Raw genomic sequence first — 17422 nt, forward strand, 5'->3', positions numbered from 1 at the left:
ACATACGAAAGCGGAACGGTCCCGCATTTTTTATCCGGCCAAGGACTGTCACTTCCGCAGTATAGAAAAACTACCTCTACAACAACAACAACAACAAGTGAGTTTGGCATTTTGAAAGGAGAAAATGTCATATCAAAGCCCCTTCTTCTCGGAACTGCCTTGCATCCTATTTGATATATTCGACATGTGTTTGTGTATTTACTCCTTCTAATCAAAACATTTTCGACCCCAAATGAAAAATTGAACACTGCTTGATACATTTACTCCAAAACGACCCAATAATTTGCCTGTTCATTGACTGATTAGCCACAGAGATTATTGCGGCAGAGGACGGCGCACGAGTGGATCAGCCATGCAGTACATTAACAACTAAATAGAAATCAGAAACATTCATGTATTCGTACTGCACGGTCGATGAAAACAAAAATGTCTAAAAATATTTAAGCATGTACGTTTGTAGGTAGGTGCTTGAAAAAAAAAATATGTATGAATTTATACCATATATCCCGTTTCGAAACAAAATTTTACATTTTCATTTAATTAGAAGAAAATAAACCTCGTAGCCACTAGTTGATGGCTATATTGTTTGTAAAAATTATAAACAAATGCATGTAGACGCAATACGCTGGAAACATTTTCCAGTGTGTGCCGCCAAGTTTTGTATATATACGTAAATAGGAACACCTCATGGAATATAAACACTGGACCAAAAAAATGTAGACGTTCATGAACAATCGTATACAACTACATATTAACACACATACATAGGTACATACAGACATACTTATATTAAGCACAAAAGCATATAATAATTTTGAAAACTCTTCGCGCTTTCCAATTTTTGTTTAACTCAATTTAGTTGCTTGTCCTAGCTCCCAACGTTTAGATCATCTAATCGGCCAGTATTAAAGCTGGATATTTGCTTAATTGGTGCAGTGAAATTGTGCAAATAGCGCGAGTTTAAAAATCGTAAAGAACTAACGGTTTTGTTGATAATATTTAAAAATGAATACTACACCTAGCCAACATCGCCCGCGTGTAAATCCAGCCTCCTCACATGCTATCAGCTATCCAACAACGGATGTCCGTTCGCCAACTACGCAAGGATCACGCGTCTACCAAGGACTGAAAACATGTACATACCCACAAAATTTACTGTATACAATATTAAAAAAACAAGTTTTTAAGACTGATATTTTTGTACAAATAGTAAATTGGTTAATTAAAAAAAATAATAATAATTTATGGACATATTTACATTAAAAGTGAAAAAATTACCTTTGCTAATAGGCATATAGTTTCAATAATTAATAACAAGCAATTTTGTTGAATCTTAAAAACCACCAAAATGACCGAAAAGTGCAACAAAATTGTAACGATATTGCTAAATTCTGCTGGAACCGAGTCATTCTACGCAAATCATAAAAACACAAACGAGAAAAAACGATAAGTTTGGCTGCACCGAAGCTATATTGTCTTTCACAGTTACATTTCCTGTAGTATAAAAGAGTTTAAAAAAATCTTAATCTTGACTTTATAATTGTTCGATCTGTTCCATGCCCAATTTCGTGAAGATATATTGTCAAATAAAAAATTTCTCCATATAAAGTCTTGAATTTGATCGGCCAATTTGTATGACAGCTATATGCTATAGTAGTCTGATCTGAACAATTCTCTCGGATATAGTAGCGCTCCAAGGCATGCTAAATTTCTTGAAGATGTCTGGTCATACACGTACATACTTGAATTTGATCCGACAAATAAGCAGCGTATTGGGCAGAAAAGAAGGTGTGCAAATTTTCAGATCGGCATCTAAACAATAAGGAACTATTTCCCGGATATACATACGTACAGACGGACATGGTTTAATCAACTTAGCTCGTAACACTTACCATATAGATATTATATTGGTAGTCGAAAAAGTCTTCTCGTATTTCTAATCAAACTTCAACTTTTTTTTTTTTTATTTATAATGAACTTTAATGAACCAAATATGTACCATTTTGGTCGATCACTTTTTGCCATTTTTCCGCTAGAGACATTATTCCATCAGTGTAAAACTTTTCTGGTTTCTCGGTGAAAAACTGCGACAAGTAATTTTTACAGGCTTCTCTTGAAGCCAACTTTACTATATTAAGAGAGTTCTATATTGACCGAAACAAATGGTAGTCCGATGGTGCAAGGTCAGGGCTATATGGTGGATGCATCAAAACTTTCCAGCCAAGCTCTCCCAGTTTTTGCCGAGTCATCAAAGATGTGTGTGGTGTAGCGTTGTACTGATGGAAGACGAAGCCCTTTCAGTTGATCAGTTCTGTCCGTTTTTTTCGATTGCTTGCTTCAATCTCATCAGTTGTTGACAGTAAAATGTAGAATCAATCGTTCGACCAGGCTGGAGCAGTTTATAGTGGATGATTCCTTTCCAATCCCACCGAACACTCAGCTTAACCTTGAGAGGCGTTAATCTTGGCTTTGCGAACATGATCTTTTTCGCACATTATTGTCGTATTTGATCCATATTTTCGTCTCCTGTTACCGTTCCCTTCTGAAATGATTCGATTTCATTTCGTTTCAGCACAAAGCACAGATGTTAATCGGTGTTAAGCACAGACAATATATGTGGTACCCAAACGAGCTTTTTTATTGACACAATACGTTTTAAAAAGACTGTTTTGATGAACTAAGTTCCTTAACGTATATATACTTTATGATGGGGCAATCTTTTCCGTTGACTTTTTCCTTCTGGTCTTTTATCAAAATTTCCATTGTTGGCAAACTTAATATATCATATTCAGTGTATAAAAAATAAGAACTCAGTATTCAAACTTTCAGATTTTAAATATTAGTTACAGTGTATCTCCGAACAGTTGAATGATTTTTTGGGATTTTTCTGACAAGACTACTCGGCAAACATTTCTAGTATTTCAATAACTTAATTCAAGTGATGGTCGCAAATAATTTTTGGATAGCGGAGAATGACCTAGTACCGTTAATATTTAGCCTTTGGAGAAACACTGCTTTTCCTTTTAATACATTTCTATTACACAATTTTTGTTCAACATACTTAGTAAATATATAAGTACATACATACATAGGGGCAAATATGTGTATTGTAGATGGAGAATCTTTATGCCTTTAATCGCTTTATTTGCTTTATAATAATGCATAAACATTAAAAAGTATATAAAAACACTAAACTAGCATATTACTTAAATTTAAATAGTTGTATGTGTATGTATTATATGTATGTACTAAAATTATCTTTTATGTATGTACGTACATATGTACATAAGTAGACACGCTTTAAAAATTTTTGTTTATATCATTAGAAAGTCAAATCATAAAATAAGATAAAGGTAAACAGTTCTAGATACTCGCCATTGAATGATACATTTATAACAGTATGTAGATATGTAAGTATATGCATATATTATATTATAATATGTATGCAATGCAAAATCGAAAATACAAGTATTATGCGCTAACCGATAGCAGAAAATTCTCCGTATAATATAATACATGATTTATCTTCTAACTTGCTAACTTCTTAAATATAAACAAGGCAATGTTCATTCGCAATTTCAGCGCCAAATGGTGTTTGAGAGATAAATAAACACTTGAAATGCCAACGAAGTGCATTGAACGGGAAATAATTTACCTTGTCGATGGATATATGTACATATCTACAAATATAATTAACATACAGTGATTTGATTCATTTTGCAACTAAATTTACAACTATAAGCATACCCTGTAGTAAACATTCTGCTAGCCAGAAGAACTAACAGTTCACAACTGTAATTTTTCAGCCGAAAACGAACTAGTCAGAAAAGGTTTTTATCTCTTTTATGGAAAACTGGTTCAGGAAGAGAGTTTTTACCAGCTTCTGAGAATATTATTGTGATGATTTTCTATTAAAAAAACTGTGCTCTTAAATGGAGTAGGCTTAAAGCTTGTAGGCCTCTACTTTCGACTTATGAAATAAAAGAGCAAAGGCTAGGTTAGGTTAATCGGATAGGCCAATAAGCCACGCATATGCCAGCTTTGGCCCTTGTCGATAATACCAGGTGGAGTTCAGTTGATAGGTCCAAGAGGAGTAGTCATCATTTAGAATGCCTGCGCTTGACACGATTTTAATTTAGAACTTGGACGCGCTTGACACGAATTTTAACAGACTCTGCGGCCTGACTAACGATACCTCCTCCAGTGTACCGTGGCGACCCTAGATGCTTACAACGTAATCTTGTCAATGCGTGACAAATGCACAAGAGATGTTCCATTGTTTCCCTGGTGACCTTGTCTAGACATTTCCTGCAGTCTTCTCAATCTGTCAGCCCCATCCTGCGGGCGTATGTCGCCGCCAATCAGCTTTAAATCTAATTTTTCAACAACAACAGATCTTTCACAAGTACAAATGAATCATTAAAATCGAAAGTAATTGCAAATTTTATTATTGGAAAATTATTAAATATATTTACCGTATGAGAAAGCAAAGCGTATATTACTACGTGTCTATTTGCTCTCACACGCAACGTAATCTTTGGCTTAAACGATTTCCGAAAGTTTTTAAAAACTCAAATACCAAAAACCAAACGCAAAGACAATAAATAAATCGTTCGAATTTTCATATGCCATTAAATTATGCAAATCCCCTGCCAAAAGCAGCCAGAATAAACTCAATTATACAGGTTCTCATCATTGAAAACACAATCAGTTGAAAATTTGTTTTTAATTTTCGTGAAGCAACGGCGGAAGCTCATGAGGTCTTCTCAAGTGCCGAAAAATTAATAATATAGGCATCTATGTATATATGTATGTATATGTACATAAGTGATGGATATGCAAAAACAAATTAATATATAAACAATCGTACGTTTTGACTGATATATATTTACACGCGTGCAATTGGAGATACATACATACATATATTGGCAATGCAATGCAATTTAAGAATACAATCAAATTTTACACTTGCACTTTTATGAATCCATGTGCAAATATTTATGAATCCATTTACCATTTCGAAGCCAATTATAAGAATTTATAAGCTATATAAAATAGCTAATCAAAACGAAATGAAAAATTTCCATTAAATCTCACTGCTTCATTGGGAAGCAATCGAGTTTTTATTAATTGCTTGTACGATATTTAGAAAATGAATTAAGCATATTGATATGCTATGTAGTTTTAATACTAATATCGAAATTCTTAGTAAAAAATTCATCAACCTACTAAAATGTGTAATATCTACCAATAAAACGGTGGCACTTGAATGTGTTCAGAGATTATAGAGATTAAACAAACCGATAGTACTTGAATATTATGCTTCGGATTTAATCATATGAAATAAGAACAAAATAGTTTTACCATATTTGTTATTGCACATTATCTGAAGCTGATAAGTGATGCCTGATCATAGTTATTATAAATGATATACCTAGATGAAGAAACGTGATATTCTCGGCTAGAATTGGTTTTAGCCATTCAACTAGTATTTTCCTATTTTACAATAAAAAAATAGTGATGTTTTGGAGCGGAAAAGTGGATTAGGTCGTCCTCAAATGCCAATTGAGAAAACAGACAACTTCTGCGACTTTAGAGCGAAGATGCAGTATTGAATTTAAGTGTCGAAACCATACGTCGACGGCTTAGAAATATGGGTTTATAAGGCGGAAGCTCAGACTCTCTGCCAAAAAGTCATCATTAACACGAAAAATGAAGGCTACATGACTTTCTTGGGCTAAAAAGTACCAAAATTTGTCTTCTGACGAAAGCAAATTTAATTTACTAAGCTCTCAAAATTTGGTTTACCTGAGCCGTTCAGGTAGTGAGAGGTTCCAGGAAAAATGTGTAATAAAGAAAATTAAGTTTCCTCAAAGACAAATGATTTTGGGCTGCTTTCCATACTCCGTTTTGCGACCTCTGCACCTTGTTGATGGATGATTGAATGCACAGAAATATGCGAGAGTGATTAACAATTTTTTAGTATCATTATCCTTATATGGATTACCTAATCTTCCAGGATGACTCAGCGCTATGCCATCGTGCAAAAATGGCTAAGTTTAGATTGGAAAAAATTTTGTATAAAACATCTATACAATGTCTTATTCAGCTCGAATTTTTACATTTAGTTAGCCAATAATAAAGTGTGAACTTGCTAAACAGAACCCAACAAATAAAATTCAATTGATGAAGATTTTAGTACTGGTTTGGTATGACCCCGTTATAAGGAAATTAATTGAGATCCTAGTGAATTCCACGCCTTCAAGAGTTAAGGCAGTTATTGAGGCTAAGGGAGGAACAACTCGTTATTAGAAGAGCCTATTGTGAAGCCTACTTTTCTATCGGTAGTGTTGAGAATGAGTTAGTTGCTTTAAATTAGCTTTATATTGTTTTCTTTTACTTAATAATGAATATCATGGAAAATAAATTTTTGTAAAATTGTTTGAATTAATTGGCTATTCCTTATAAAAACCATTTTCGAGATAAATTCTTGTGTATAACTAATTTACACTATGTGGAAAAACTTATAAAAATTGTCCTAATATTCTAACTTTATAACAAATTTCTAATGTGATCTTATTTCAATTATACTTGGTGGTGCGTTTTTATTGACCAGAAGTGTATATTGTATATATGTAGCTATACTACATTCTATTGGAATTTCGAATTATTTTTTAATATTACTAGATGTTGATGTTTATAATCATGTTCTTATTATTTTATTAGAAATTATTGCATTCCTTTGTATAGAGGAAAAGGCTCAATTTACCGAATGTTCCGAAATTAAGTGAAATTTTTGCGCAAAATATTCATGCGATAAGTCTAGTAACGAATTACTATCGAAACCGACTGCATAAGATTGATTTACAGAATTTAACATATCTGATATAAAAATTGAGGATCTTCTTAAGGGATTTTCATGAGTTTACGAGTTTCAAAAAAATCGATTTTTTTTATTCAAGTTGATCCGGGTAATAGTTTCCGGAATACAGCTTTGAGAACTTGTGCGCTCGAGGCTAGCTAGACTAAGTGCGCCGTCTTTAAATGCGTTTTTCTCGAAACTGTTTTTGAAGTCGGTTGGCAAGATTTCTCGAGAACTACTCATGAAGAATTTTTTCGATTCCAAATATTTGAAAAAGTTTAATTTTTTTGTAAAAATGTCTGCCAAAAATCCATTTTTTTCCCCTTCGTCCAAGTTCTAAATTAAGGTTTTAACTAAAACACGTATTTCACTGTTATCCTGCCAACGCGGGCGCATCTTTTTTCCGAGCGGTCACCGGAAATGGCGTCGCAATGGCCGAGTTTAAAATATTTTGTTCCAAAATTTTCAGAATTTTCTTAATTTTTAATAGTGTATGTTTGTAACAAAAAAAATTGTAATAAAATATTTCCTTTTTTTATATGAGAAAACAATTATTGAAAAAGGCTTGTTTTACCTGAGGAAAACCCATGTAACCCCTTAAAAGCAAACGCCATTTGAAAATTATGTTACTTAATTAATTGTTATAGTAAAATACTTGTAGTACTTACATATCTCAACGTTCCGAATTATATATTTGTGAGTCGAATTTTGATTGGTTGCAACATTTTTTGCTTATGCCGAATGGGTTCCAAAAGTGAATGGATTTTATAGAAGGCAGTTTTTGCCTTTTCAACATCCAAGAAGCTTAGTTTTTAAAATTTATGGGAGGCTTCAATTTATTTACTTGATTGATGATTATGTCTGCGTTAAGAAAAAATGGAAATGGGTTTCAAAGTTATTTTTTAACTGGCATATACATAAAAGTATGGTGAAACATATTGTAATTCTTTTACTATAAAATACATACACACACGTATAAATATAGCTCAAGTATGTTCATATGTATGTATGTATGTTCAAGTATTTATTTTTTTATAGTTCTAGCAGAAGTTTAATCAAATTTGCTTTGGTTCTATGATTTTAATACATTTTAACCACAAATGATACATACATACATATGTACATATGTATGTATGCTTTTCGTGCAGCTTTGAAATCGAATATGTACATACATATGTATGTATGTATGTATTTGCCCAAGTCAAATAATTATATGTGCAATACTTCAACTTTAATTATTTTTAAAAGGAACAATGAAGGAATGAGGATTTTTTCTTGCCTTTTAGAATTAAAACAACAAAATTATTTTAAAACATTTTTCTTAATTAAAAAAATAACAATGTTCAATAAAGTGTAAATAATTTTCTTCCAACCGTAGCAGAGAATGACGAAATGGGCTGTGTGGAGATACTCGCGACGGCGATTTCTGTCGTAGTAATGATACTCACCTTTCCGATCTCCATATTTGTCTGCTTCAAAGTAGTTTCCGAGTATGAACGCGCCGTCATCTTTCGCATGGGACGACTGCGCAGTGGAGGCGCCCGTGGTCCTGGCGTGTTTTTCGTATTACCATGCGTAGATGATTACTGTAAAGTAGATCTTCGCACCGTTTCGTTTGATGTGCCACCACAGGAGGTGCTCTCCAAGGATTCGGTAACAGTGACGGTTGATGCAGTTGTTTATTATCGCATTAGCGATCCTCTTAAGGCCGTCATACAAGTCTCTAATTATAGTCATTCAACGCGTTTGTTGGCCGCCACAACGTTACGTAATGTTTTGGGCACACGAAACTTATCCGAGCTATTAACGGAGCGTGAAACTATTTCGCATACAATGCAAGTATCGTTGGATGAAGCTACCGATCCGTGGGGTGTGAAAGTGGAACGTGTGGAGATGTGAGTTTTGATTATTAAAGTTCTGATCAGTGAACTTATAGCGTATTGCTTTCACTTATAGCAAGGACGTTTCACTACCGACAGCATTACAACGTGCCATGGCGGCTGAAGCAGAAGCGGCACGAGAGGCTCGCGCAAAAGTTATCGCAGCTGAAGGAGAAATGAAATCATCACGGGCTTTAAAGGAAGCATCTGAAATAATTTCTGCGAGCCCATCCGCTTTACAGGTGAGTAGAGAATTTACTTCTTCTTCTTAATTGGCGTAGACACCGCTTACGCGATTATAGCCGAGTTAACAACAGCGCGCCAGTCGTTTCTTCTTTTCGCTACGTGGCGCCAATTGGATATTCCAAGCGTAGCCAGGTCCTTCCAACGGAGTGGAGGTCTTCCTCTTCCTCTGCTTCCCCCGGCGGGTACAGCGTCGAATACTTTCAGAGCTGGAGTGTTTCCGTCCATTCGGACAACATGACCTAGCCAGCGTAGCCGCTGTCTTTTAATTCGCTGAACTATGTCAATGTCGTCATATATCTCGTACAGCTCATCGTTCCATCGAATGCGATATTCGCCGTGGCCAACGCGCAAAGGACCATAAATCTTTCGCAGAACTTTTTTCTCGAAAACTCGCAACGTCGACTCATCAGTTGTTGACATCGTCCAAGCCTCTGCACCATATAGCAGTACGGGAATTATGAGTGACTTATAGAGTTTGGTTTTTGTTTGTCGAGAGAGGACTTTGCTTCTCAATTGTCTACTCAGTCCGAAGTAGTACCTGTTGGCAAGAGTTATCCTGCGTTGGATTTCTTGGCTGACGTTGTTGGTGGTGTTTACGCTGGTTCCAAGATAGACGAAATTATCTACGACTTCAAAGTTATGACTGTCAACAGTGACGTGAGTTCCAAGTCGCGAGTGCGACGACTGTTTGTTTGATGACAGGAGATATTTCGTTTTGCCCTCGTTCACTGCCAGACCCATTTGTTTTGCTTCCTTGTCCAGTCTGGAGAAAGCAGAACTAACGGCGCGGGTGTTAAGGCCGATGATATCAATATCATCGGCATACGCCAGCAGCAGAGAATTTACTACATAACAGTTTTAGTCGTTGAAAAACTTATGTACGTACACAATATTTTGATTTTTGGGTTTTAGGAATGCAAATAGTATTTTATGAAGCCAATATAGTTGTTATGTTGACAGCAACGCAACGTTTTTCAAAATTACTGTTGCCTAGAGATTCCGTTTACGAGAATTAGACTATGTTAGTTTTGTTAATCAGTGTATGATCTATCGCCCGCACCAAAATTATTCAACCCATCAAAGAAATTAGGAGCTTTGGAACTTGTTATTATTGTTGTATGGTAGTTAGTACCTAATCCGTTTAGGTGAAAGTGCAATCAATAGGAATCACTTAGCAATGGGTCCAGGAAACGAGCATGGGTGTTAAGCGAGTGGGTTAGTGTTATGCAGAGACTCTTTGCATGTTTAGTTTATCAGAGGCTTTTCTGGATAATTAGAAGTTTAACCTGCTACATTATCCAGAACTAAGCTGCACAAGGGTCACTCTCGGTTCTCGCGACAACTCAAGCTTTTCGTCTGCAATGGGTGGTGGTTTGACTCCGAGTACCCTTTTAACTAGAAAGAAGTCGGTGAAGGTATTCATGGCTCCACTATAAATGGCGGTCAGTGCATGTCGGAAATTAATTGCGTACGAAGTCTGGTCGCGTATTGTGTGATGTCGTCGACGTAGTTGCGGAATGATCTCTAGCTACTCCTAGGAGGCGGTTCCGCTCCAAGTAGGTGACTACAAGGATGATGTTTAAGAAAGCATCCCAGCAAGAAATGCCTAGAGAAGAGTTCATTATGCTTCTTAACAGGCCTCACTATGCAGGTGTTTGGTAGAAGACATCAAGAGGCATTCTGTCGTAGTTCGGAATGCAGTATTCTGACAGCCCTGAAGCTTCCTAGTCTGTGGGAGTTTCGAGATATGGATGTAAAACAAAAGCTGAGAGGACACACCCTGCGGAACTCCTTGTTTAATTTTTCGCAGTTTTCGAGTTTTTCCCTTGATGTTCCTAGGAGGTGATTCCACTGCGAGTAGATGACTGCAAGGATAATGTCTGGGAAATTTCGCAGCAGAAAATGCTTTAAGAGAGATGCATTATGTTAGTTTACCGGAAGCAAGCGGTGTTCTATATGAAGATATTCCAATGGGGTATATCCTCTGATAGTGTGCCGAGTGCTGCATTCTAACATGTCTGCATGTATATTGAGGATGCGGATTTTTTGACCGCCTGGCCGAATGTCTTGTATGTAAGTCAGCCAGCAAGTTTTTGTTGTTCTTTCTCTCAATCTTTAAAAAAAAATTTCTAGGGTATCGATTTGCACAGCAGTGTTTCTGCTAGGTGTCGAAAAAAATTGCGGTGGTTCAGTGATTTCCTATGGATTGCCAGAATTTACTTATCTTAAAACAGAAATCCTTCGTCTGGCAAAGGCATTTTTTTGGAATAACGTTGAGGACATTCTGAATAAATTCAAGAAAAATGTTACTATGTCGTTCGACATGAGCGTCATTGCTTCGTATTCGAAACAATTTATTGTATAAGCAAGCAAATATATTTTTTTAGACCAGAAAAGATAATTTTTAAAAACTAAAGAAATCATAATAAGATTAAACCCATCGGAAGCGGAAGATAAAAACATTAGGGGAAAAATAATTTAGGGGCGATCTGTGGTCAGGAAAAGGAAGGGGAGAGGCGTGATTGCATTTGTCAGGTTTAAAAACGGTTTTCTCTATTTCCGGTAAAACTACGAGTCCTAACCTCAAAATTTATGTGAAAAAGTTCACATAACCCAACTTTTGACTTTTTTCATCTTGTAAAAAAATGTATTTCTTTCACGAAATTTGATATAACTTACCCAACACACTGCATTTTTAAATTTACCTAACAACGAAAAAAATATTTCCATAAAAAAATTTCATTTCAGATCTTTAAAAGAAAAAAAAAAACAAAAAAAAGAAGGCGCCAGGCTTTAATTGTCTGAATTCTCTTCTTTCCGATGGTATTAAAAATATATCCATTAAAAATTCAACTAATGTTTGTTATCTTACCTTTCGTTTCCGATAGGTTTCAACCTACTATGAATTTCTTTCTTTTTTATCGTTTCCAAAGGCTTTTGCAGTAGTCTATTTGAATCAATACATTCTAACTTATTTGCAATTCATTATTTCAGCTTCGTTATCTACAAACGCTCAGCAGCATATCAGCCGAAAAGAATTCAACCATAATATTCCCCCTACCCATGGAATTGTTAACGCCGTTTCTTGGGCACTGCACAACAAATCACCTGTGTCGGCAACACGCCGCTCAAGGAATGAATCATCAGTGACAGTTACTGTTGGAGGAGTATCTCAATGCTCTAAGTTTATATGAAATCGATTACAAACGCATACCAATTCACAATTAGATCCACTTTTTCGAAACAAAGTCATTTTGTTAAACAAAATACCATATAAAACAAATAAACAGTAATAATCAAATAAATAATAAATAAATGAATAAAAACAAAACTACAAAATTTTTTGCATTATGACTCGTACATATGTACATAGGAAAACTGTACATGATGAATAAATAGTAAGAAAACAGCTCTTTATTTTATATATCTTATCTGTATTTTATTATACTTTTAAAATTAGCAAGACTTAATCAATAATGCTTTCCATAAGTAATTATTCACAAACGTACATAGAATGCGGTAATTCAATAAAAAAAAATTAAGAATTTACCTTAATGTGGTGCTTTTTGGAAATACTAGTCTGTTGGTGGATAGACAGATTGTGTTATGGGTATTTTGTGTGACCCAATGATGTTTTTGTTTTGCTCAGGAATGCCCACTTATTTTCGCACTTTTGCTGCGAAAAAAATCTTCCAAATTCCAGAACGTTGAAGTTCACCAGTTTTTCAAAATTAATCTATACTTTTTTTTGTTGTTTTCTGCATACTGTACAGTAAGTGTTTAAGTTACTCTCAAAACTAAAACTTATGCTAATGATAAGTTCTCTCTTTCTACATAATGGTGTATATAGATTTTAGGTAAAGAAAATATTTTTTTTTCTGGGAATTCAATTTGAGAAAATTTTGTGATTTTTTGTTATATCTAATGGCGATCACGAGAGTCCGATCGGCTACGTCTGTCTCTTGAAAAACTGCGGGAACGGCTGCGTGTACGACGTGGTGAGCGTGATCTGTAAGAAATTGTCATATAAAAAAGAGAAAAAGGAAAATTTAATATGCTGTTGGATAAACAAGTTTTTAAGCACTGCACACAATTAAAAAATCCATGTATTGAAGATTTTAATACCATTTGTAAATATTCGATGGGATTTTGTAGTAGAGTTGATTGTTGTAGAGAAGATTTCGATACAAATAATTTTGCAGTCAAGGGATGAGAGACGCTACTTTTCAAATAATAAAAAAAATCTCATTCATGAAAAGTAGTTAATTTATGACCTTTGCTTTCACAAGTCTAACTATTGGGAATGTTTGGTTGATTTTTTCGCTGTACTTTATCTTGATTCAGTTAACAGTAATTTTACCAAATTGTTGCCTGATAATGTCGATATAAATATTTATTTCAAATCGTTTTCGTATTGCTGCGTTGCTGAACTCGAATTCGACGAGCTGGCTTACGTTGCTGACTATTTACAATTCCTTGGGTCAAAAAAAAATTACAAGCTGAATGCACGAGTAACTGCAGCTCAGTAGCTCGTTCATTTGATTGGACATATTTGTTGAGGTGGTGTAGTAGTAGTAGTACGGTGATGGTTGGTTTTTGGTGATAATGGAAGAGTTTCTTTTGTTGATAATCAACTGATTTGTGATGACTATTTTAAATGAATAAAAGATATAATAAAAAATTGCAAAATAAACCATTGAGCAGATAACAAAGTATACAAGCCCGATATTCATCTGTGACAATGATACTTAGAAGCGTTTGTTGCGCATATCAGACATGATAGGGTTGGTGGAGTAGACAAAAAGCCTTAATTTGGGACGCTGGTTGACTATGTATGCGCATCGGTGGAGTAGTAGTGATGACATTAGCTTGCTGCTGTTGACCGTGATGCAATATGAGAGCTTTGTTATATTTAATTGAAGGCCTTGGAGATCGGTTGCAAAGACGGAACGTTGAATAGCTTGATGTATAGCGGTGACCCTGTGAAAAATACCAATCAAGCTCTCAAACGCTCGAAGGACCAGCCAAAGTGGTTGTAATGAATTCGAAATAGGATGTCATGGAGTTGTAGCTGAGCAGAGCAGATATTTTCACCCATATTAAGTAGAAAAAGATGTTGCAGTTGTGAATGGTGTTCATTGAGCCGATCATTGCTAAGTGTTCACCTGCTCGGATGCAATGGAATTTACAATTAGTGGATAGTTCTTTGTCAAAGTGTAAATTTGTTTAACCTTGAAAGTAATATTTAAACACAACTTGAAATATCCTCAATATTAGAATATTAGTAACAAAATGAACTAGGTAGTATCTAAATTAGAAAGAACTTATTCTTACTTGAAGTTACCGCACACGTTTTGTCTTTCGTTCTTGATGCACTTATACGTTGTTTCGCACATTAGCATGTCAAAAACGATGTTCAGGGTGACAACCTGCCCTTCCCATTTTGAAAATTGAACGTTTGTTTTCATTTTGACGAGTTGAGTGGATTAAATTCATTGTAAATGTTGAAATATTGCTCGAACACATGTTGAAGATATACATATATGTATGTGCAGTTGAAACCACTGCAGAGACAAGAGTGAAGTTGCAGAACTGATGGAGTAATTGGTGGATTACACAAAAGCGCCATTCAATGTCGATTATCTGAAGAACATAACGTAGCTAGCACTTTTACCTCGCACAATAAAAATACAAAAAAAAAAAAAATCCGAATTGCGGTCATACTTTTACTTCAGAACCCGTGTACCCGAATCATTCAGTTGTCTTAAATCTTGAATTTTAGGATAATTTCCATTAAAAGTTATACATTAGACCGACAGTACCGCATAAAATTGCAATGCAACAGTCAGACTATGCGGTGTATGATTGAAAACAACCACTGCTCTTTAATGAAAAATTTGTTGTCGTTAAAGCAGTTTCGAGAGCTCTATAACAGTATTAGTTGTAAAGTCGTTATTAATGGTTGAGAGCAGTCTCGAAGAAGCGTTCGAATATAATGCTTTTTGTCACAAAAACAAAAATCATGTAGTTACATCGAATGAAATAACGAAGTTACGATTAAGTCACCTATTTTGTGTGGTACACCCCACACACAGACTGATGGGTGAACATGCATACATTACCCGACCAAGCACACTCTTTTTTCTTGTTATCACATAAGTTTGCATTTCTTGTCAAAGTCGTTGTGATTTTTGTTGTTGGTGATGGTATTTGTTGTGCTGAAGATTGTAGTGTTGTGGACACTTTTCACAGTCAGTTGCTTATACAAAGGAGAAGGAGGTGGTAGTAGTATATCAAGTTGTTAAGGTGGTTGTGGTGGTAGTAGTGGTGGTATTAATGATGATGGCTGTAGTAAATGCTTAGGAATTTGCCGTTGATGCTGATCCTGCGCCTGCTGCCCAAGCACACTTTTACTAGTTGCACTAATTCTTGTAGTAGCAATAGTTGTAGTGACTGTAGAAGCAGTTGCAGCTGAGGTAGTAGTAGTAGCGGTAGTAGTTATTTTACTAGTAGTTGCTGTTCTAATGATTGTTGATCTTTTACTGCACTTAACATCAGGACAACTGTTACAGTTTTCTATTGCGACAACAACAATTGTTAGATAGGTATTGATGACAATGACTACAGCGAAAACGAGATCAAATTTTATGTGCAAGACTGTTGTAACGTTGGTGTTGGTGGTGTTCAAGGTGTTCGTGTTGATAACAAAAACTATGATCATTAATTTATTGATGAAAGTACTGTGTTGTGGCTTTTCTTGTAGTTGTTTTTGGTGATGTTGAAAATGATGTTTGCTATAACTAAAATTGTTGTTGTCGAAATTTTGTAGACATTCTTTCTTAAAAAATTGTTGATTGACATTTTTTTCACTATTATCAAAAATGTTGTCGTTGAACGATATTAAGTTGAGCTTGTTGCTTGTCGTGGTGAAGTTTGTGGAGAAGGAGCAGTAGTTGTGATACGTGAACATGTTGTTTTTGTAGTTTTTGTTGAAGGAAGAGGAGGTAGAAGTTCTAGAAGTAGTAGTAGCAGTAGACTTTATCCTGCAAAATGATTATCGTAAACTACATTTAAAAAATCTTTCAATATCTTTCTCAAAATCTAAATAGAAACACGAAATAATGTGTGTAATCAAGAAATAGCCATAACAGTACTTATCTACTACTATAAACGTTAGCATCTTTTATGGCTGTATGTATTAGCAACAAAAATTAAAAATATGTTGCACTACTCGTTCCTATAGATTTCCATGTTAAAAATATTTTACACTTTAATTCTCTAATATAATTTATCTATGCATAACATACTAATTAAAGCATTTGCACATCTGTGTAATAAAAGAACAATACCAAGGCATGGTAATTTTCGCAACAACTCATCCTTCGCAAAATATTTAGGTAATAAAATTTCACTGTATAATATAATTCTTACAATTTGCCAAGAATGCTAAAATTAATAAAGCGTTCATGTAGGCTATATAAAACTGCGTTGACTTACCTATAGCGACCTCCCCCTCGGCCACCGCTGCTGCTGCCACCGCCACCAGCACTACCGCCTCCTCGTCGTCTATCATCTCTTCGTGACCGACCCGACGACATTTCTACGCGTATGCGAGTACCACAGCAGCGACTGCAGTTTTGATCAAAAAATATTATGAAAAAAAAAATGCAAATTTTCTACAGGCACTTACGTTCCATCCAATCCCCGAGTTGCATCTTCTGCGTCGCGGCGATCTTCAAATTCTACAAATGCAAATCCAGGTGGATTTCGTGCGACCCATACGTTTCTCAAGGGACCATATTTGCTGAAAGCATTTTCTATTTCATATTTAGAGGCGGATGATCCCAAATTTCCTACATATACTTTGCAAGCTAAGTCCCACTCACGATAACGCGGCATTATTTATGTTTATATATTCTTAATAATACCTGTAAGCAATCAAAACAAAAAAAAATTATATTTAAAATACTTTTCTACGTGGAAAATGAAGGCGTGGAATTTTCTACATATACAGAAAATACAAAATGGCGGCCGACATTATGATTTGCATAACTAATCTATATGCAATTTAATAGAAAACCCATAGAAAATAAAATATTGACTATTCTTATATTTTAACAATATTTACCTTTATATAAATTTGTATATAGTTCCGCAAATAGCTTCAAAATAATTTATTTATTCTGTTTAATGTAATTTCCTTTGCGGAGAAGAACCACACACGTTCACCCTATGCAATCACAAGAAAAGAATAATCGAAACTTTCGAAAATCATCTTTGTATAATCGCTTGCATATTCGTATAGCTTTCAGTACACTTCCCATGTTCGTGCTTCAATATGAAACAGGGTAACTAGGAAGCAACAGTTTAATTATTTCTTTTGTAAAATTAATAATACAATTTGGATAAAATAATTCAATTAATTATCTACATG

The 17422-nt window shown here is 34.9% G+C and overlaps 2 protein-coding genes across 3 annotated transcripts; one reads left to right on the top strand and one right to left on the bottom strand.

The window, feature by feature from the left end:
* Positions 1 to 890: 890 nt before the first annotated feature.
* Positions 891 to 12270, top strand: LOC126759853 (band 7 protein AGAP004871-like). Its single transcript, XM_050475019.1, has 4 exons — positions 891 to 1135; positions 8241 to 8757; positions 8819 to 8984; positions 11983 to 12270. The coding sequence occupies exons 1-4, from the start codon at positions 1006 to 1008 to the stop codon at positions 12136 to 12138; spliced, it is 969 nt and encodes a 322-aa protein (XP_050330976.1). The 5' UTR covers positions 891 to 1005; the 3' UTR covers positions 12139 to 12270.
* A 131-nt stretch (positions 12271 to 12401) lies between these two features.
* Positions 12402 to 17241, bottom strand: LOC126759851 (RNA-binding protein 1-like). Of its 2 annotated transcripts, none has more exons than XM_050475017.1 (4): positions 17117 to 17241; positions 16679 to 16916; positions 16486 to 16617; positions 12402 to 12997 (listed from the first exon to the last, which is right to left on the bottom strand). In XM_050475017.1, exons 2-4 carry the CDS (start codon positions 16885 to 16887, stop codon positions 12910 to 12912), a joined length of 429 nt encoding a protein of 142 aa, XP_050330974.1. In that variant the 5' UTR covers positions 16888 to 16916; positions 17117 to 17241; the 3' UTR covers positions 12402 to 12909. The 2 variants fall into 2 exon arrangements, with proteins under 2 accessions (XP_050330974.1, XP_050330973.1); XM_050475016.1 differs by having other exon boundaries at positions 12809 to 16031.
* Positions 17242 to 17422: the final 181 nt, after the last annotated feature.

Source organism: Bactrocera neohumeralis, chromosome 5 (assembly GCF_024586455.1).
Source record: "Bactrocera neohumeralis isolate Rockhampton chromosome 5, APGP_CSIRO_Bneo_wtdbg2-racon-allhic-juicebox.fasta_v2, whole genome shotgun sequence".
In the NCBI taxonomy this organism is placed as follows: Eukaryota; Metazoa; Arthropoda; class Insecta; order Diptera; family Tephritidae; genus Bactrocera; species Bactrocera neohumeralis.